Below are 23498 nucleotides of genomic sequence, written 5' to 3' on the forward strand. Positions count from 1 at the left end.
TATTACGGTAGATTATCTGATGAAATCTTGGGATCCCAAAACAATTGAGATTCCTTTTATATAGCTAAGTTCGCAGTATATATATGTGTGATGATGTTTGTGTCTTAAATTGGAAAGGCAGAAGAGGGTGTAGAAATAAAAAAGAAATGTGTCAGTGCCTGGGAAGAAAACTAATTTATCTATCTCATACATGACTAGATAAGCATATGCGGTAACTTTGATCAGTCAGTTTATAGATAGCCCTAAAAGAGTTCATCTATTGGTAGCTCACCAAGTATTGCAGTATCTTAAAGCACACCAGCTAAAAGTATTCTATTCAAAAGGAATGGAGTTCTGTTCTTAAGGCATATACAGATGCTGAGTATGCTGGGTCAATCATTGACAGAATGTCAACCTCTGGGTATCCTTTCTTAGCAGTAATCTGATAACATTGATGAATAGAAAACAGAATGTGGTAGCACGGTCAAGTGTGGAAGCAGAATTTTGAGCAATGGCCCAGGGTGTGTGTGTACTGGGATAAAGATCATTTTATAAGATTTGAAAATTTAGTGGGATGGTTTAAAAAGACTCTATTATGATATAAGTTTGTCATCAACATAGCTCATAATCCTGTACAACACGATTGAATGAAGTATATTGAAGTTGACAAACACTTTACAAAGAAAAATTGAAAAACGAGTTGATTTGTACACCTTGTGTGTCAGGCATGGTCAACTTGCTGATATACTTACCTAAGGATTGAGTTGTCCAGTGCTTTAGAGTATTGTCTTCAAGCTGCAAATATAAAATACCTGTACACCAGCTTGAGGGGAAGTGTGGAAAAAAATAATGAATTGCGTGTACATTTTTTTCCTTTTGTTACAGATTAGATCTCTATAATTAGACTTATTTAGTTAAATGTCTATTACAGTAGAATATCTTATTATCATGGGATCCTAATGTAATTGAATTTCCTCTTCTGTAGCCAGGATTGCAGTATATATATGTGTAATGTTCTGTATTATTCAATAATAAGACATCAAATTCTTCCACAAGTTTGACAGAGGAAATCCTGGAGAATCAGCAGTTCTTTGGAGAATTTACAGTCTTGATACATACTGATTGTTATGGAAAAAGGAAAGTTTGGTGGGTTGTGTGTGATTAAAAATCCCGTCAGCATCTACAAGGAGGCTGTTGTTAAAAGGCTAGGAATTATATCCAAGCAGGAAGCCCCAAGTATTTTTTTTTAGGCTAACACTCAACCCACTACAGGAAAATGAATTAAAATCTAAAAGAGGAGGCAGCTAACAAATCAGCCCAAGGACTGAAATTTATGTTTAAAAACGCAGGTAATAAGGCAAAGGCTGGATAAGGATGAGGACAATCAAAATCAAGTTAGCATTGAGTTGGGACGAGAAAACAAAAAGGGTGAACAATCTTCATGAGAGGGCGTTTTGAAGCCTTCTGAAATTTACCTTGAGCCAGTAAGCATTCTAACCTGACCATTAATCACAGCTCACTTGTCGGAACTATAAATGAGATGGATCAAGTGGGCAAAGGCACCCTGTCTGTTCCTCAAGCTAACCAGATATCCTGTACTTATCCTGAAGGTCATGAAACAAGAGAACATTAAATAGCACATTTGTCATTAGGCCAGTCCAAGTGACTTCAGATCAAACTTGGATCTAAGTTGGTGGGGAGTCGGGTAAAGAGGTTATATCGATGTATACTGCCATTTCTTTTTTTTTTTCTTTTCATTTGGTTGGATGATGCCTTATATTTTTTACGCTCTCTCCTTTTTTTTAAATAAATATTTTACTATATTTCGTCACTTGTCTTGTTGGAAAAACTCTCAAATCTAGTGGGTAAGTGTATATTTTAAGTGAAAGGGATATTTGTACATATTAAGGCAAAACTTATAGGATATTTTTGTGTAATTTATACTTTCGTATGTGATGAAACTTGATTGATAGGCATTGAGTTGTAATAAAATGAAGGTATATTATTTTGATTCACTCCACAGAAGTCATATTGGGTAATGAGACAATATTATCGACCCCAGAAAAATTCATAGTTTCTTTTGTTCTGTAATATCTCATATTATTTGTCTCTGAAGGTGATATTTTGTTTTGTTCCTAGGTTTTCTCGTGGCTCAGTTCAGACAATTCTCCCGCCCAATAAGCGGCTAAGAACTAGCGGTCTTTGTAGCTCTTTTGATGGTCATATAACTGACCTTGAAAGAGATGCATTGAAGGAAGGAGAAGAAGCTCAACAGTTGAAGCAGAAAAAGAGGCAAGCCGAGGAAAAATTCCGAGGTCTTCAAAGTAGTGAACAAAGTGTCAAGGTAAATGCAAGTAGTTTTTTTAATAATATCAAATATGCATGCAATTTAAAGCTAGGCAAAAGGAGAGTTTGGAAGGGTGGATGGGGGTTTAAAGTCATCCATGGTTTTATTGCAGTCGGAAATAAACATTGATTCCTTACCATTTTCTTACTGATTTACTTTCATATTATACATTACGCATAATTACCATAACACGAAACTATTTATAATTTTACACATACATGCAAACAATGTAGAAAACATTTTTAACTCTTCATTCTAAAGCTTCCCAGGGGCTGTTACTTCTTCAGCCATTTATATTTTTGTAATATCAAGCAAAATTGCTTGTGACTTCATGGAAGTAGACCATCTACGTACAAGGCACCTAGTTTGTTGGTCACTAAGCTTCTCTTGTATGCCTCAATTTACTCTTGAAAAAACATGTTAAGTGGTTCTTATATGATAATTCTGGTTATTTGTTTTAGTTTGTTCACGACTGATACCAGCAGCCAACATTGCTTTGTTCACCACAACCAGATGTATCATAGCTCTCTCCTACCACGATAATCACATGTCAAGTGGTCCTTACCTAATATATTCTAGGTACTGGTTTCAGCTTGTTCACAAGTGATACCGGAAACAAAGTTTGTCTACCACAACCAGATGCACTATATCAGTGCTCATACTGATTTCCTCCTGCTGAACCTAGGAATACGACGTCCCAAAATAATATTGTGCCTTCCTCGTCTAAAATGACGTCCCAAAATAATATTGAGACGAAGTAGTTCTTACAGCTACCAATGTTATTAACCGCTTGCCCTCTAGCATTCTAGACTTCAAAAGCCTTTTAGAAGCATTCTCCAAAGTCTACCCATAAGTGAGTGTCACAAACCGTCTATCCCCTCAGATATTTATGTATATTGCATTCGTTTATATTCATTCCCTTCAAAGACGGAAATAGGATACCTGGATCCTAAAATGTATGTTTGTGAGGTACTCCTCTCAAAAGAGATACAAATGTTACCATCCACTGACACAAAAATTTTATGTGCCTACATATGTCACATTTGTTAAACAATAATCATATTTCATCCAAATCTATCTTGAAGGGAAGCCTATATTGGAAAATAAGGATACATATTTTTTTAATGACTTAATCCTACCATCTTTGCTACACACTCTCACACCATTACTAAATTACATGAGATCCCATTATCAAAATATAACTTAAACTCACATGAAAGGCCACATGGGAGTTCATGGCAATATGGGAGGTTACATGGAGGCTCACTGCCTCAAGAGGAAGCATATGGAAGCTCACAACTTCATGAGCTTGAAAGGCCACAATTTAGGCCTTGTGAAGCATAGAAGTCACGACAAAGTCCAACCCAAGAAAGATCCTCAAGGTTTGGTCCATTTAAGTGAAAAAATAAAAGATCCAATTCAAAGTCTATATGGGGATAAGCCTATGATGAATTCACTTCAATATGCACTTGGGCGTTATGGAGGAAAGATCACAAGAACATGGGCCAATAAGCTCAAGAGAGACTTTCAAGTTTATGTTAAAAGATGGGTCCATGAAAAAGAGAGTCTCGATCCAAACTTTAAAGGACTTGAAAAGGAAAAGTTGAAGCCATCAAGTCAGGGAAGAGGCATCCAAGAACTTGTCCTACAACAAGGGCAAAGCCGATCCTTAAAGAGTCCTATACGTCAAGGACTCTCGGCCGCTCATTCTCAAAGAGTTTTATCCTCCTCCAACTCATCAAAACCAAGCCAAAAGGTGTCCTCAAAATTATGAACAGTTTTGATTTGCACATTAGAAATTTTCTCGCACTCAAGAGAAATTTTCTCCTAATTTTTCTCATCACAAACGGCCAGCCCTTCACAAGAATTTTCTCCTTTTCCAACTCTTCACAACCAGCCATTTAAGAGTGCTAACACCTAGGGAAGTTCGACCAAATCTCTTCCAAGAAGCCTTCAAACAACCGGCCACCAAGGACTTCTGGGTTTTTCATCCCTACAAACATGGGAGCCGTCCAACTCTTCTTCCAAGAGTCCTAACCAAGTTCTCTCACCCAAAAGTAGGTGGAAAAGTATGTGGAGAATCCAAGGAGAAAATTTTCTCCCACATATTTCTAGCATTCCAAGCTAAAGTGACCCACCTTGTCTACAACTCTAGCCGTCCACTCTTGTCCAAGCTAAAGACTTGGTTTTCAGCTTCAATTTGCATAAGGAGTCTTATCCAAGCACCAAGGCTGAGAGTTGTCAACTCGTTGGAGTAATTACCACATTTGGATTTCAACTTCAAGTGTGATTCAAGAGTCCTTATCCATTACAACCAAAATTTCTAAGATGAAGATCTTGATGGATGGCCACACAAGAATCTTTATAATTTTATTTTTTTATTTATTTTAAAGAGTTTTTATTATGTGAACCATGATCTCTTAAGAGTTTGAGATAATCATGATAGTTAGAGTCCTTGTTACTTTAAGAGTTTTATTTCTTTAAGAAATCTCATGGCCTACATCTATAAATAAGCCTTATATATTGGTTGTAATTTCATTTCACATTCAAGTTCAATAAAGTACAAGCTTTTTGATTTGATTAGCCTTCAGCTTTGAGTGCTTCTTGTGGAGGTTTGTTTCAATTTTCTTGTTGAGTGAAAAATCGGTTCTATTTATCAAGATAACTCTTTTTCCGTTCTATTAATTCTTATTCTTTTTCTCAATTACTTTATTTCTCAATTACTTTATTTCTCAATTATAGATTGATTGTAGGTAAGTATGGAGGGTTTGTTTAGGAGTTAAGTTTTTGTACTAAATTGTATGTGTAGGTTTTTTATTACATTGGTTGTTTCTGGCTTCTGCATCATTTGATATCAGAGCTTAAATTTTAAATAGATCTTATTATCTTGCATACGGTTTTTGCATAGTTGTTATTCTTCATTCGGTTATCATATCTTGCATATCTTGCATCCACCCTTTTATTCATACACATCATAAAACAAAACAAAAAAATATATCACAACATACAACTTTGTCTTTTCTTGCACTCTAAGTTTCTTGCTTTCATTGTGCTTTCATTCCATTACATCAGTAAGTAGTTAATTGTGTTCTAGTTAGCATCACACATAAACACGCACCCTTTTTATCTGTGTTTAAATTCTGTCACATTACTATGTAAGAAAGAGCTGTATTAGAAAAATTGGTAGTCAAGAAATATTTCTGTATTGTAAGCCTCCCCTCAAGCAGGAGCATATGTATCATATGGCCAAGCTTGTAACAAATGAACTTCACGCAAGCTCCTTTTAAGGATCTTGTTAACATATCAGCCAATCGGTCTAATGGCTTCACATGAGTATTCCAAATCACATTCTATAGAAGTATTTCTCCAATAAAATGGCGGTCAACTTAATAGAGAAAGTTCAGTAAAATAGAAATCAAATTGCCAAATACCAAAAAAAAGTTAGAATACCAAATTACCAATTTTGGAAACCAATACCGAATTAAATTAAAAGCCAAATTAATTCGGTTTGCTTTCAGCTATTACTGAAAAAAATGACTTTTAATTGTTTTACTTTGGTAAATGATGAAATAACTTTGACAACAGTAAAACATAAAAGATAAATTTATTTTTAAATTTTTTGGCCAATTGCTAGGTTATTGCGTATAATTAAATGATTTACACTATTATTAAATGCTGTTTGCTCAATTATCTATCACATAACATTTAAAATAATGAATGGTGCTATATTTACAAATATGATAATATCACTACTTTCTTTTAGGAGAATATATTTATATGTTTTTTAAAATTGTTATTTTAAATAATTGGTAGTTCAATAAACTAAAATATTGATTTTCTAAAAAATTCAAAACCAAAGCAAATTACTGACTTTTATTCTTGGTTTTTCATTTTATCTACTAAACTAGCATACCACAATTCACAGAAATGGTTGGTTTTGTCCTGTATATGTTTTTTGGTTTAAAATTTTCATCCTAAACCAACCTCACTATGTTTAATTCTCTACCACATGGTGATTCTATAGGATGTGATTGTAGGAAACCAAGTTAGGCAGATGTGTCGATTAAAGCTACTCACAGGTTGCATGAGCCATTGCTCGATTTTCAGACTTAGCAATAGATCTGGCAACTACACTTTGTTTCTTACTTTTCCAAGATGTCATGTTACAACTGATAAAGATGAGTAACTTGTGGTGGATTAACCATTAAAAGTGGAAGCAGTCCAATCAGCATCTATATATCCTTGGATCTAAGTATGCCTATGATCCTCAGGAACCAGTCCAATCAGCATTTTGATATCCGTAGATCTATATAGGCATATGATCCTTATAGCGTAATCTACAACCTGACAGAACATTAAATATCTCCTGGTACATACAGTTATCTTCTATTAATTGTTCCAAGAAGATTCCTTAAATTGACTTATGAAACTCGTAGCAAATGAAATGCCTAGGTGAATCATGGTGAGCTAGTTTAATTTTCCAACTAGTCTCCCATCACACTGAGCTCTTCCAATAGTTCACCATCATGTACAGCCAGTTTGAGATTAGGATTTATTGGAGTGTCAACTGGTTTAGGAAACAACATACTTTCTTTGTGGCAAACGGACTCTCAACCATGAACTAACTATATCAATAACCTGAAGGTAACGTAAAGCTCCTAAGTCTTTATACTAAAATAATTTTTGAAAGAAAATCTTCAACTCATGAATTCTCTTACTATTTTCACATGTGATAACAATGTTATTAAAATCCACAAGTAACAATTTTCCAGCTGTTGAGTGATGATAGAAACAGAAAGGTCAGCTGCTGAGAAGTTGGCTGTATGGAATTTTTACTTGTCAATTTTTTCTTTCGTAGAAGTAATTTATTTGTTAAGTTTTGTTTAGGTGCTTTATTGATGTTCTGCTAATAACTTCTGTAGATAAATTTTTTATGTTCTAATCACTTTCTGTCCTCTGTGTATTGTAGAGGAGGCGCTTGAAACTGGAACAGATTTTGATTGCTAAGGACCTAGAGTTGCAGGATGTGAAAAATTTATCTGCTACTGAAGCTAATGTGTCATCTATTGTTGATGAGCTCCTTCAAGAAATTGCAGTTTGTCCATGGATCTCATGCTACCTAAAAAATTTGGCTGGACTTGGGGTAAATAGTGTTTGCTTTTTTAAATCATATGTTCTTGTGTTATATTTTATAGAGAGCTCGAGAGGAGATCCAGGAGAAAGAAAGTCTTCTGGAAAAGCTCAGAGCCAGGATGAATGAAGCAAATGCAAAGGTTGAAGAACTTAAATTGTCACTGACAAATTTACGTGGTATTTTGGAAGTGCCTTTAACCATCTTGACATGAGTTAATTTCACATTGCTGTATAAAATTTTATATTTACTCAATGCGTTATAATAACTGTAGAATCCACAAAGAAGGAAATCGATGCTTTTGAGGAAGCAGAAAATGAATTAAAGAAGATGGAGGACGATCTTCTTTCTGCAGAAAATGTTTTCTTCCTTTCCTCATCTATTTTTTTTAGTTACATATTTGTTATTTTTCTTTTTTGGTCTCTGGTTTTGCTTACATAAGTTTTAGAGTACTAAAAATGTAAGCTCTTTGTCAGGAGAAAGCCCATTATGAGAATATAATGAACAAAAAGGTCCTCCCTGATATTGAAGAGGCAGAGTCACAGTATCGTGAGCTTGAGAGCATCCGTAAGGTACATATAAGTCTTTCCAGCATCAGAGCAACTCCAAAACAATTTTCGCATTTCATGTTATTTAGGCTCCATTTAGCACAGTTTTTGGGTAGGGTTTTTACTTTTCAAAAGCACTTTACAACCAATCAGGTAAAATGCAAAGTGTTTTTTGCAATAGATAAAGTTAAAATCTGTTTTTGCCAGGTGTATAGCCATACATTACAGTATGTGGCTTTTAAAAACTGACTTTAGTTTTTACCCTCAATCAAGATGTATTATTACACATATACCCCATATGTCCCAAAATCCTTCCTATATTTTCTCAAACTAGTCGTCCATTTCCTCTACCTCCCCGCACTCTAGTGGTCACCTCCAACTACCAACCTCCATGATTCACCTCCGACGCGCCACCGGCAGCCTCCACACCACATCTGCTTTTTTCCGTTGTTTTCTCTTTCTCTCTCTACTGTTGCGTGTGTGTATATGTACACAGACTGTTATGCTTTATTTCTTTGACTATATTAGCAGTAATTTTTTTATTTGTGTTTAAGAAATATAAAACCTATTTTTTTAAATATCTCATGTATATATGTGTGTGTGTGTGTATATATGCATGTGTAGTCGTGCAGAAGAGAATTAGAAGATGATTTTTGGGTGTGCATTATGGATCAATTTTCAAAAAAAAAAAAATGAAAATAAATTGTTTGCTGGGCAGGTTAAAGTTTGATGTATATAAGAGAGGTATATATATCTCTCATATATATATATACACACCAAGCAAATGCCTATCAACACTATTGTGGGTGTATATTATGGATCAATTCTTCAAAAAAAAAAGGATAGGTTAAAGTTATGCGTATATAAGAGAGGTGTATATATCTCTCCGATATATATTTTTTTGAGATAAAAAGTGTGAAATATATATAAATAAGGTACCAAGAGGATACCACCATATATAAAAGATTTACAAAATGTGTTAGAGTGTCAACGACATTCTCAAAATTTTCATTCCTAATGATGTTATGTCATAACAAGGTAGACTCAAAATCATGATACCATCTATCTTTCAACCTGTAAGTCTCTACCTCTTTGTCCTTAAAAATTCTAAAAAAAATTTCTTCAATAAGACCCAAAAAATAGTTAATGGAATTAATTTTACAAACTCTCTTTTCTTGCATACCCCATCCCATGCCCAAATCTCCTCTTTAACAGAACCCACCATCACCCAATTAATTCCCAAAAGACCATAAATCAGGCTCTACAATTCATAACTAATAGGCACCACAAAAGGAGATGATTGCAAGATTCTGCCACACTCATGCATACGATAATTTGGTCTCTAGTCATCAACTTATCGATAATTAATATGCATTCCCGAGTAGCCTACCAAGCAAAAAAAAAGCAATTCTAGGGGGCACCTTTGATTTCCAAATTTGATGAACCGGAAAGTTGTGACTCCTACCAGGCCCATCCCTCATAATATGGTTATAGTAAGATTTAACTGAGAAGTCCCCATTCTAATTCAGCTTCCAAAGCACCTGTGCCATACTGGAATTAAATTGTTGTAAAACTAGTAATTGCAGTAAAGATTCGTACTCACAAATTTTTCAATCATTCAGGTTTCTAATAACATTCACTATCCTTTCTCTTTTGTCATTAATGTCCTTGTACACCTCCTCAATCACTATGTTACTTGATTGTGAAATTATAAATATCTTCGGAAAGCGTCTCATAAGGCACCTCCCCATCTAACCAATCATCCAGTCAAAAATATGATTTTGTTATCTCTGCCTAATTGAATACACTCCTGAAAATGAGATCATTCCATCAAGATTTTTCTCCACAAATCTAACCCATGCGGTCTCTTAATCCAGCCCCTAGCTCCACCCTCCTCAATACCTCCCCACCTCACCTCTAGGATCCTCCTCTACATATTGTCCTCTTCCTTCAAGAATCTCCACGGGCACTTCCCTTGAAAAGCCACATTCATCTCAACAAGGAATTTAATACCCAAGCGACCTTGGTTAAAGGATTTTTGACACCACCTCCTTTAACCAAGTGATATCTCCTTTTCCCCTCCTCATCATCCCAAAAGAAGCGACATTGGATGGCTTTCAATCTATTGCAACTTTCACAAAGATCATCAATGTAGATAGATAATAAACGGGGAGCTTGACAAATGTACTTTTGATAAAAGTGAACCAACCTTCCGTAGATAAAAAATTTCTTGTAACCAGTTAATCTTTTTTTCAAACAACTCGACCATTGATTCTCACATATTTAGATCTTTATATTTAACCTCCAATGGGACCCCCAAGTACTTAATTGGAAGACTAACAATTTTACACTCTATCTCTGGAACAAGACGACACTCATCACATTTATCACCAATTCTGACCATTTCTGATTTATTAAAATTAATATTGAGTCCAAAAATTGTTTGGAAACACGAGAACACACACTAAATGCAACATAATTCTTACATTTGGGAGACAAAAAATCAAAGTGTCATCTGCAAAAAAAAATGTGAGATCTCAAGTGAATTGTCTCCTCTACCCATAAAGACACCTTTCACCAACTGCAAATCCTTGATCTTTGTCATCAAGCCATTCAATGCTTTCATAACAATTATGAACAATAGTAGAGATAGAGGAGACCTCTGTCGAAACCCCCGTGAGGCCTTAAAGAAAGTTAGCGGGCCCCTGTTAATGAGAACAGTAAAAGATGTAGAGGAAATATAAGTATGCATCCAACTTCTCCACTTCTGCCCAAACCCCATTCTTCCCATCATATAATCCACAAAATCTCACTAACATGATGATCTTATGGCTTCTCCATATTTAGCTTACAAATCAGCCTTTCCTTCCTTCCTGCCACCAAATCATCCACCATTTCATTTGTTGCCTTAACTGCATCTAGAATCTGCCTACCCTCCACAAAGGTATGCTGACACTCACAAATTACATCACTAAAAACTTTCGATAGTAATGAATTTATAGATGCAGTCCACCAAACTAATTGGTTTAAAATCTCTGATGTCATTTGCACCTTCCTTTTTTGTAATGAATTCTAAAAAAATACTGTTTAGAAATCTTACAAACGTACCAAAATCATGCATCGCTCTAAAAAGCTCCACCACATCACTCTTGATTACATGCCAGAATTCTTGCAAAAACTTCATATTGAAACCATCTGGACCTATGGCTTTGTCACCATTACGCATCTTCAAGCTCTCGTAGATCTCACCTTCATAAACTCTAGTTCCAACAACTATCTGCTTTCATCGGTTAATCTGTTGAAATGTAGCCCATCTAATCTAAGCTTTTCCACAAATTCTTCCTCATACAACCTGGAAAAATAACCGCGGGCAACTTCCCTCATATCTTTATTACCCTTGACCCTCACCTCATCGATCCATATCTCATCAATGTAATTACATCACTGTCAATAACTGGTCAAAGCATGAAAATATTTTGTGTTACGGTCCTCTTTCTTCAGCCATTTTTCTATGGATTTCTATCTCTGTGAGGTCTCCTCAAGATTGATTTTGCTTGCCAACTTCACCTGCATGGAGTCTCTTCTTGACCTCTCATCTTCATTTAATCTGCCTTCACACTCCTTACCAAGCTCATCAATCTCATCCATCATGATAATGAATTTCTCCCCTTCTCTCTCCCTTTCTTCCTTAGTCCATATTTTAATCTCATCCTTCAACATCTTAAACTTACACGCCATCCTGAAGCTTACCTTGACCTTAACAGTAGAATCTTTCCATTTCTCTTCCACTAAGACTCGAAATTTATCCACCGTCAACCATTTATTGTCTAACTAGAAAGGAATAGGACCCCATTGTATGTTATTTGATTTCAGACATATCGGAAAATTATTCGAAATAGGACATTGCAAAAGTTTTTGACAAACACCTGCAAGCTACAATAAAAAACAAGGTGAGATAAAAAAAGTCTATCCGTGAACATGAAGGTTGGCTTCTCTTATTAGTCTATGTCCACTGTCCCTCAACTAATGGCTAATTTGCCGATTCCAATCTATCCAAAGTATCTTTAAATTCATTGGCCCAAGAATTCGAAAAGTGGGCTCTGCTACTTTCCTCCCTCCTCAAGACCATATTAAAGTTCCCCTCAACAACCTAATTTTCATCCCATTTCTACTTACACTCATCAAGCTCCCTCCACAGTATCTCTATCTCATCACTATCTCCCAGCAGTACATACCTGTGAACACCCACTCAACCTCTCCCCTACAATTTTTGAATAAGGAGGACAGTGTGGTCATGTGATCACAGTAAGCAAAGGAAAAGGGTCTCGTGGGAACAGGAGGGCCTGCACCCGCACGGGGTAAGTATGTCGCACGCACAGCCGCAACACAAGATGAGCATGCCACACGCACGCCAACAGAAGGACAAGGCAGCATGCACCAGCCCCACACGTGCGTAGCTACAAGGCACGCAGAGAGGAATCCGTGCTCGCAAGGATTCTAGTCCCGCAGGAAAATGGAGTCCTTCCTCCCGTTGGAATCCCATGGCCTAAACACCAAAGAGAAAGTATTTTTGAACTTTCCTTACTTCCTAAATTGATTCATCTCAATAAGGAAATTAAGTCCCAACATTCCAAGTTTCCTAAAATATTTCAAGAAGGAAAGTACAAAATTTAAGAGAAATTGGGCTTAGTTCAAGAAGATGGATCCAAAGGTCTTTTAAACGGTCCAACCCGTGAGCCCAAGAACAAGGCAAGGAAGTTTTGGCCTTTGGAGGATCAAACAAAGGGCAAGTGCAAGGCCTCTCAGCCAAGAAGGCTCCAATATTTACGTAATCCTACTTCTACTCCTATTAGTCAAGTGAAGTCTATATAAAGGATCTAAATTAGATTATAAATAACAACTTTGAGAAATCAGAGATTAATAAATTTGAGAAATATTCAGTTGAATATTTTATTCAAATTTTACTCTAAGTTTTTGCTTAATTGAGTGTTTAATTAAGGAGGTTGCTTCAATCCACTTGTTGAGCTTGGGAATCAAATCGACTTATCGGGTAAGTCGTGGTGTTTTTTCCTTTCTTATTTTTATTCCCAGTTACTTTAATTGCATTCAATTCGTTGAGTATTTTTTAAGTAGGAAGAGTTAATTAGGAATTGAGTTTCTAAATGCTTGTGTTCATGTAAGGTTTACGGGAGTCAAAACGATCCTACAAATCCCTCCCGCATCTCGTGGTCATACTCTTCAACACTTCCGCATTAACACAATCCCACCAACCGTACCTCTAGCCGGGTTGCAATCCTACCCCAAATCTTTTTCTCTCCACAAGCTCTTCAGGATGTTATCAGAACACACCTCCATTTTAGATTCCTGGAGACAGACAATATCAGAATGCTACTTGCTAAAACGATCACTTGTAACAAGTCATTTATACCCCTCACATTTCAAGATACAATTTTGTCGATCATTTAAAACAGTAATTTTCCCCCCTCCATCTTCTTTGCCTCTTTTCTCCGACAATTGCAGTTAATAAAAGATTCAAACCTCTTCAATTATCTACGAGTACCCTCACACTGTTTTTTTCTTCTCCATATACACCAACACACCCTCCTTCGTTTTAATAGATCTTCTATCAATCTCAGAGAAAAAAGATAATACTTGATCGTCTATGCCTTCAAAAGAGACTTCATCATCCTGTTGAATTTCTAGATATTTTGCAAAACCCACAAAGAATTTCTATCATCCTCCCTGTCCTCCAAATTGACCACATTAAAGCTCAAAGTCAGAGTCTCCTCACTGTCAGGGTCCTTCACCAAGACAATCGTCTGAATCTCCTCTTTCACCAGGACCATCCAAGATCACTTTCAGTGAAGTACAGAGATTTTACAACATCGTCTCCACTGACCTCCTCCTCCAACACTTCGCGCATTGTGAAAATAGCGCATAAAGTCGATGTTTATCTCCGACGGGCTCTCCCGATCCAACACCTCCTCCCACACATCCTCTCCGCACTTAATCGCCAACATTTTCTCCACCCTCTCCTCCGTTTGCTACTCAATCATAAATCTCTTCGAACAGGTTGACTTTTGTACCTAGCATTCAGACTCGACACCTCACCACTAGTCAAGATACTTCCCATGGACTCCACCATCCTTTCAACTTTGGGTTACTTCTTCTGGGTCCTACCACTTTCAGGTAGGCTCCACAACCCACTTTTCTTTTTCCTCATAAGTGTACCATCTCCGCCCATTTGGCCTAAACAGTGCTTCACGAATTGAGTTAGACCATGTCAACCCAACAATACTTCGAGCTCCAAAATGATGCCCATTCCTTGTGTTTCAGGCATTCCCCCTTTGCCACTTGGAATTCCTACTTTGAGTTTTAAGATTAACCAGACCTGCCTTCCTCATGGGTGGTATCTACCCTACCCGCTTCATAGGCTCCCCCTGGATTAGAGTGTCGCCGCATAGGATTGGGCACCATCAACCTCCATCTAGAAGTGTATGGGCACCGCATAGTTGGGGCACTGAAAAGATGCTTTCCACGGAATTGATTGTCTGTGTTTCACTCTTACAGCATCTCTAACCATCCTCTTAGGTTTCGTTCTACTCTCAAGGTTGACTGCAGACCGCTCCGCGGGCTCGAATGCCGACATCATAAGTCCTCACCAGTCTCTCCCCTGTGCTCCATCCGAAATAAAAATTCTCTTCACCTTTTTACCCCACAACTCATACAATATCAAATAGATTCCTCTCTTGTTACTGTCAAATGAAATCCAGAGTTCATGATTCCATCCCATGGAGTGCTTTGACCACGGGACTCCCCCTTTCTTCCTGTGGGAATCCTCGAGAGCGTCAAGAACCAAACCAACCTTGACCTTTTCAAAAGAAATCAAAATCCAAAATCCATGTCCATTCTAGATTATTCTCAACCCATCCATCCTCCTATCCTCGGCAACTAAGTCAAACAACTAATTGTCAATAATAAAGAACTTCTTTCCGTTCTGGGACATTGTTCCCCTCAAGGTGGTCAGCCACAGCAGCCGACTGAAGGACGTCAAAGTGGAAAGCTTCATTTCTTCTCACACTCTCTCTTACTCTGTTACTCTCTCGCACACATACATATATAGCATTTATCTTTTCATATCTCTCCTATATATATATAGCTAGCAAATGCTTATCAACAATATATTATGTATATCTATATATATATACCATAAAAAGTATCTTATATTGTATAGAAATATCATAAATTTTTTATATTTTATATTATACGTGTAGATTTATATCTATTTCTAATATTTATAATTTATATATATAACATATTAATATAATTGATGTGGAACTCGGTATCAACACGTGCAATCCAAAAGTCCGCATATAATATGCAGAAACTTAAATTCCTAATAAATCTACCCTCCTTATTTAACCCATAATTAATAAGGTGAAGATGAACTAAGGTAATAGAGAATAGAGAATTTGGAATTGAAAAGATATCACGAGCTTACCCTGACAAGTAGATCCAATTCCTAACTCAATGAGATAATTGAATAACCTCCCCAAGAGCACTCACAATTACCAAAGATAAAAGCAAATAATACTGGATTTTTTTATTGATCTTGAAAGTTGTGAATAACAATCTAGGGTTGAGCTCTTTATATAGCCTTTCACCATATTAATTCTACTTGAATTCAGAAAACAAAATCCTAATGATAATGTAACTCAAAGTAGAAAACTATTAAAATAATAATCAAAGAAACGAACTTTAATTAAAAGTAAAATTCTTCTCTCTTAAACGGCTTGAAGACTCATGGCCGAACTTGAATATCCTTTTCCTTCTCGGCTTGATCTTTGTATTTTTAATTGATTTTCAACTTGAAGATGCTTGAAGAGACTTGTTGTTGAAGTAGGATATACACATAATCAAAGAGAAATTCTTGGAGGAAGAATTCGGCTAGGAGAGGTGCAAGGATTGACCCAGTCCTTCTTGACTTTCAACTCCCTTAATTAATTTTCTTGTTTGAGTAGTGTCCTACTTGAGGTCGGGATTCCAAGCCATGAACACCTTTTTTACTGCAAGTTTAGTCCAAAAAGGACTCAAGAAAATCAAGAACTCCAAGAGAAGGAGTCGGGTGAAGAGATAGTCCTCATGGGTGAGGAATCCTGCACGGACGGGATTCTTTTCTCCCTTATCTTCTTGGCCATTTCCTCTAGTTCAACTAGGACTCCAAACTAAAACTATTATTGGATTCTTCTTCCTTTAGCCGTTTGCCTATCCAAGTTGGACTGAAAATTCTTCAAGAAACCAAGAGAAGAAGTTGAATAGGAAGGACTCCTCACGGGATGAGGAATCCCGCGTGGGCGGAACTCTTCTCTCCCCCTTCCTATGGACGAAGTGCGGAAAGTTCCACAACCACACTAGGCCGCGGGCTTCCAAGACTTCTTGGGCCTTTCTTCGAATCTTTATAGGGCTCTAAGCTTGGATGTCCATTAATCCATTCTTGCACAAGAAATTGAAGGCTTGTTGGAGTTTCTTGGACTTTGATCTTGTAATCGAGTCGATGAGCATCATGATTTTATTTCCAATATCTCCAAGTCCATCTTTTTGAAAGTTCTTGGGCTGAAATTGCCCTTGGACTGTTTGTGGGCTTGAAAAAGAACCGATCTCCATCTCTTTCTTTAATCCAATTCTCATGGGAATTCTCACGGGAAGAGGATTCTTCTTTCCTGTGGAAAAATCCCTCCATCCTACAGGTTGTCATGTGCCCACAGGATTCTTCCTGTTCTGGCGTGCGCTCGTGGGTTTCTTCCCTTGTTGGCGCACATCTACGGGATCCCTCATTGTCGTGGGAACTCGCAAGCTCATAGGTTGCATGCCCATGAGATCCATCTCTCGTGCCTTGAAATGTTTCTCAGCTACCTTGACTCACATTAATAATAGTTTTTATAATATATATTTATATATATATTATATTCATAAAATTTATTTTTATACATATACTAATAGATAAATTTATATATTTACTATATTGCATGTAATATATATATTCTATATGTAAAAATAATGATCTAAATTAAATTTTTGTGATTATTTTTTTGTAAAGTAATATAATATATTGTATATTGATTGTTATACATACAAATAAACATTTATATATGTATTTATATGTATATATACTATATTTCTATATATATGTATTATTATATATTATATGGAATATAAGATATGGTGTACAAATAATAATAATATGTAGGATTGATAATTTAAATTATATATTTATATTTATTAATATTATTTTACAAATAATAATTTAAATTAATTTTTTTATTAATATTTTATTAATTTTTTAAATTTAGTTTAGTTTCTCTAACTATTTTAAGCAAATACATAGTTTCTGCTTTTGGTTAATTCTCTTCTTACACCTTTGTTGGTAATTTCAGCATCAACAGTTATTTTTATCAAAACACAGCTTTAGCTTTTTTGAAGTAAAAATATTTTTTACAGTTATTTTTGTTAAACACCAAACAGTTTTTTGCTATAAATACTCTTAGTTAACAGTTATTTTGACGACACTTTCAAAAGTTACAGTACAAAGTATAGTCGTGCCAAACGTATAGTTAGATGCCACTTTTAGCTCATTGACTATTAATTAGTTAATTACTTAATATGTGCGATGCTTTTGGCAATGCCTATGCTTTTTATAAATTTCATATTGGGAAAGTTGCAATGTTTTTGATAATGCCTATGCTTTTCATGAATTTCATATTGAGAAAGTTGATTTTGAAATTATGTGCAAAAAAAAATTGTTCAATTACAGGAGAGTTGCAAAAAGGCTTCTATTATTTGTCCAGAGAGTGAAATTGAAGCTTTAGGGGACTGGGATGGAAGCACGCCTGAGCAACTTAGTGCCCAACTAGACAGACTGAATCAGAGACTTCGGCATGAGAATCAACAGTATGGATGGTGTTTGTTCTTAACAGCATCTAGTTCTGGAACATTTGTTCTTTACTCCATGCCTTTGGATATGCAGATGCTCTGAATCTATTGATGATCTGAGGATGCAGTATGACAAAACAGAGCAGAAGATATTGAGGAAATGGGAAACATACAGAGCTTGTCGAGAAAAATTGAATGTAGTTTCTATATTTGCTTTTCATTTCAATTTATATGTCCTCTATTTGTATTATGTCTGGTATCAGTGTCATTGGTCTGCTTAATCTGTACCTTTTGATCATAGTCATGGCTGGGCATGACCTATCGAAATCCTGGTGTCACCAGTTATAACTTCTTGTCACTCTACCAACCTTCCCGTCTGATAATCTTCTGTCCCTGATCAGTTTAGGAAATTTACTTCTCATTAATATTCCGTTATAAAGTTTTTGTTATGAGTGATCAATATTTTGATTGATGGAAATGACTTATGATGTTTTGGGCTGAAACAGTTGAAAGAGTACAAGAGTTGTAACTGCTTTTTTCTGCAATGAATCATGGACTAAAAGGAAAAGCCATTTCTGTAAATCGATTCTTGTCTGAATAGCAGGAACTTGCTTGTGTTTCCTTAGAATTAATATAAATTCTAATTTACTTTCTTTTTTTTTTTTTTTTATTACTCAACTGAGATTCTGAACTTTTAGACTAAAGATTAACTATTTAGTTCAAAAAATCAAGTTCTCAGATTAATAAATTTCAATCATTCTTTTGTTTTTCCTTGTTTTACTTGATTTGTCATCACATGATTATTTGAGCTATTCTTTTCTCCCGTCTCCTACATTGTTTTGCTACATATAAGGTTCCTGATGGTGTTTTATATATTTACTATTTTGGAATAATGCAGGCTTGCCAAAAAGCCCTTGATTTGCGTAGGAGAAAGTACGAAAGAAATGCAACTCTCTTGAGGCGCCAATTAACTTGGGAGTATGAATTTCTCTTCTTCCTCATTCATCAAGGAGCATGCCATTTCAGCTTTTTTCTATTTTGATTGATGGATATATGCAATTTCTTTCTCTATTTGTCAATCTTGAAAATCAGATTTAATGGTCATTTGAGAAGGAAAGGGATTAGTGGACTGATTAAAGTTAGTTATGAAGAAGAGACCCTCTCTATTGAGGTAAGTAGTGTCCCTTCTACTGGAATTGACCTGGTGGTGGTGAATATCTTTTTGTCCTCTGCAGAACTTCTGGAAAAAAAACTTTTTGCATATCTTTTGCTGACTATCCAGAAGACTTGAGTTACTTTTGCTTGATGTTGTCTGACATTTAATTTCCATACTGGGAACTTTTGCAGGTGAAGATGCCCCAGGATGCATCAAGTGGCACTGTTCGTGATACTAAAGGGCTTTCAGGTTCCTTTTTATAACACTTACTGTTTCTTTTTTTATGCCTCCCCATTCTCTTCTTTTTTTGTCCTTTTTTTTTCTTTTATCTTTTTTGCTTTTTAAATATTGTAAGTTGCCTTTCAGGGCTTGAAACCAATTTTCCTAGAAACAGGAAATTGGTATGACCAATGGAGCTACATCTCTTTGTCTATGCCTCCGTGTTCTTTATAACATTTTGTCCTACCTGTTTATGGTTTTCTTGAACCAACACTTTATTCCTTTTTTCGGCTTAAATTAGGTGGAGAGCGCTCTTTCTCAACACTATGTTTTGCATTGGCACTTCATAAAATGACAGAAGCCCCATTTCGAGCTATGGACGAGTTTGATGTATTTATGGTATGTCTTTTGTGCAAGGTTTGTCATTTTCTCTATTATAGTTGGTCAGTTACTTGACATGGCGAAATATCCATTACCAGATGACTAAGTATTTAGGTCAATTTTGAAATATAAATGTTTTGGTTTTCATGTTTTGATTTCATTCTCCAGGATGCAGTTAGTAGAAAGATTAGCTTGGACACTTTAGTGGAATTTGCATTGGCAGAAGGATCACAATGGATATTTATTACACCTCATGATATCAGGTATATGTTATTGTTATTTCTATTTCTTTCCTAATGGTTGAGAAACTACTGGTGTTACAACATGGCAAAGATAATGATCATGCAATGCTGATGCAGCATTTACAGAACCTGCTCTCAAGTTTTTTTTTTTTTTTTTGATAGAAGTTGGTTTGGTTTGTGAGTCTGGTATATCCTGATAGTCTAGGAGTTAGGAACATACATGGTGGAAAGGCTAACTTATGATATTAAGATCTCCTAGAATGTTAACATACGATCCAAAAGATAACCAGAATCTTTTGATTGCAATCTACTCGTAGTTGCAATTAGATATCCTTAGTCCTTCAGAAGATGTTGGAAATGTTTGTAGAATTAATGCATCTTCTGGAGAAGATTATGTCAGCTACTCTTGTTTGAGTAGTTTCTTAGGATTGTAACAAAAATTCCTCCAAAGGATTGCCAGAATTGCTTGACACCCTCAACTGTTAGATACTGTTAGATTTCCTAGTATATTTCATATTGGATGAATTAAGTCTAAGAAAATTTATAGCAATAAAATATAATTCTAACAGTAGATTGAATACACATGAGCACGCCCCCTGTAATGTTGGTTCAGCCTTGTGCCACTAGCCAGGTCATATTCTCCCAACCTAAGACATGTCCTGGTGTAGTTGTGTTCTGTTTGAATATTTTGGCAGAAAACAAATCCCTTTTTGCATCATGGGACAGTTCCTGTCTCATGATTTTAATTTATAAAATCTGTCCTACCCTACGTTACAGAGGAATGTCCAGAGAGTCCTTTAATGTAGATCAACATAGGACTGGATATTTTTGTATTGCCGTGTCCTATAACATCTTAATACAAGATATCAACCAAACCAGACACCAACCAGCGCCATCTAAGAACAACAGAACAACTTACCTATTCTTCTCAAGTTCGTTTATATATAAGGCAGTACAATGGCCCATTCCTTTGCCTCCATTATATATGAAATATGAATGAAATAATTATTATTATCTTTAAATTTAAATAGATAAATATAAATAGATATTTATGTTTCTATAATTAATTATATCATATGCATAATTTATTGAAGCTAAAAATATATATGACAGATTTTTTTAAGAAAAAATATTATAATAAAGAACAATATATAATATCAAGAACATAATTAAAATAAATAAAATTGTTATTATTTTTTAGTAATAAATATTGGTATATTATTGGTAACTAAAATAAGTTTCTGGTAGGTTTTAATGAAATTGTCCTGAAGAGAGTATGATGGAGGATAAGTTGTGATAGATCCAGAATTATCCTACAAAGTAGAGAAATATAAAAAAATATGGGGAAGAAAATAGAAGAAAAAAGATAAGACAAAAAAATTAGGGATAAAATTGAAGAAGTATAGGGATAAGTAGATAGACCAGAAAGAATAATAACCAGAAGGATAAATACAAGGAGAAACAATAGGGAATACAATCTCAACTATATGGCATTAGTTACAACTAATAGATCAGATTGAATCATGTCTGAATCTAACTGTCGTTGGTGCTGGTGGAAAAAGTAGATCAGGAAAAAAAGAGTTTCAGTTATAAAATATTTAGTGAGATCATTATTAGAATTAATATATCATTTAAAGAGAAAGATAAATTCACAATGAATAGAATTATGTCAAGTTTTTCTCAGAAATAAAATCTCAAGTCTTACATGGTAGAATTAGTAATTTATCCCCAAGAAATTTATTATATAAGTTGAATATATTTAAACATGAAAATGATTAAATAAAGACAAACTAAATGTTACGTGGTCTTAACCACTTTGATTGAACTTTTGAATAGAGGAATACCAAACAGTCTTTGGGTGACTACCAACTAGGGTGGTGATGGATGTTTGAAAATCTTTGCATGTGCCTCTAGATATTTGGTCTCCATTTCATATATTTATTGTATTCAACTATGCATATTCTCGTACATACATGTATAAGCAAAAAAAACATAGGTTGTTTACCTCATACCAAGTGATCTATGGGTGCAGCATTGTGAAGCAAGCAGAAAGAATAAAAAAGCAACAGATGGCCGCTCCTCGCTCCTGAATGTCGTTGAAGGATACTTTTTTACTTGGCCTGTATGGACTGATCACATTTCTTTCATTTTTGTTCTGAACTTATTCTTGCCTTCATGGACATTGATACTTGTTTGGTCTAAATTTCTTGTCATTAAGCGTGTTAGGAAGCATTAAGGGGATGAATATATTGTTATATTCAATCTGTATTATAATTTGTATGTATCATTAATATTATAAATTTTTTACTATTGAGATTATATATAGTGAAGAGTATCAATTGGGTTTTAATCAATTTGGTAAAAAAATTTGAAACTGGACTCAACTAATCAAACTGTTTTGATTGACCCAACTGATCAATTAATGTTGTGAAAAAACTGAATTTGAACTGACCCTTCTTAATTTATCGGCTTCAAACTAAAAAACTTAAAATGTAAAGAGTATTTTTTTAGTTTCTCGTACCTTATATAATAAAATTTTATACATTAATAAGTTAATAATGCCACATATATATTGAGAAATTATGAATTGAAAATCTTATTTCTATAGCAACGATTTTATAATCTAACAATGAAACTTAAGAATCCTATATATATCTTACCTGATGTGGGATGATAATCTAACTAAAATATAATGTATGTTCGATTTGAGGTCACATTATATTTTTATTAATACCGTTTAACTGTTAGAAACTAATTTTTTTTAATAAATACAGAGATTAATTGATAAACAATAGCAAAAAGATTCATTTAAATATTTTAAGATAGGAGGAAAGTAACAAATTAATATTTTGGCATAATTTATTGCCACCTTTCCAACATCCTAAAAAGTACGAATATTGCGTCGTCTGGAAAATGAAGTAGGAATACGTCGTCTCTGTTTAAACCTCTTTAAAATTGTTTCTGTTGAGTTTGTTTTTTTCTTTTTTTCTTTTTTTCGGGAAAAGAAAACAAATAAGTAATTAATTAATTAATTACAACGTTTTCTTTCCGGCTGGCAATAGACCAGACACCAGAGAGTACTAGTTTTTGAATTGTTAAACGGCTACCCGCAACGGCACTTTTGATGGGACCGCAATTTCTTTAATTTCCATTCCAGAAATGCCCCTCTTCATGTCAATAAAGATAATTACATTCTTAAAATTATTTTCTAAAGAAAAAAGCTAATTTTAAGGTGCAATAGTTTATCTGAAAATATTTTTATTTTTAAATTAAAATTAAATAATTAACGTATAGCTAAATATTTATTACATACTTTTTTAAAGATATAAGTTTAACTAAGTGATATTTATCACTAACAGTATATTTAACATCATTATATCGATATCTATGTAACTATGACATACTTAATTTTATTATTTTTAGTTATTTTTTTATAATATACTTTTATATAATACTAAGATAAGTGATATTCTTTAACTAGAGGTTGACAATTGACGTTAAAACTTTTCTTATGAATATATGTCTTATCCTTGAATTTTTATAAATATATAGTTAATCTATAATT

At 34.8% G+C, this 23498-nt stretch overlaps 1 protein-coding gene across 3 annotated transcripts in view; it reads left to right on the top strand.

Moving 5' to 3' along the window:
- Positions 1 to 22283, top strand: part of MIM (P-loop containing nucleoside triphosphate hydrolases superfamily protein) — a 59366-nt gene extending 37083 nt beyond the window's left edge. For all 3 annotated transcript variants that reach the window (XM_088211331.1, XM_088211332.1, XM_088211333.1), the window contains 13 exons: positions 2119 to 2323; positions 7296 to 7421; positions 7522 to 7636; positions 7732 to 7817; positions 7934 to 8029; positions 17817 to 17953; positions 18030 to 18132; positions 18834 to 18913; positions 19028 to 19106; positions 19283 to 19340; positions 19612 to 19709; positions 19860 to 19954; positions 21966 to 22283. In XM_088211331.1, the coding sequence (XP_088067457.1) occupies positions 2119 to 2323; positions 7296 to 7421; positions 7522 to 7636; positions 7732 to 7817; positions 7934 to 8029; positions 17817 to 17953; positions 18030 to 18132; positions 18834 to 18913; positions 19028 to 19106; positions 19283 to 19340; positions 19612 to 19709; positions 19860 to 19954; positions 21966 to 22023 (1336 nt within the window). In that variant the 3' untranslated portion in view covers positions 22024 to 22283. The remainder of the gene's footprint in view (positions 1 to 2118; positions 2324 to 7295; positions 7422 to 7521; positions 7637 to 7731; positions 7818 to 7933; positions 8030 to 17816; positions 17954 to 18029; positions 18133 to 18833; positions 18914 to 19027; positions 19107 to 19282; positions 19341 to 19611; positions 19710 to 19859; positions 19955 to 21965) is intronic.
- Positions 22284 to 23498: the final 1215 nt, after the last annotated feature.

This window comes from Carica papaya, chromosome 9 (genome assembly GCF_054855325.1).
Source record: "Carica papaya isolate Zhongbai chromosome 9, ASM5485532v1, whole genome shotgun sequence".
NCBI lineage: Eukaryota > Viridiplantae > Streptophyta > Magnoliopsida > Brassicales > Caricaceae > Carica > Carica papaya.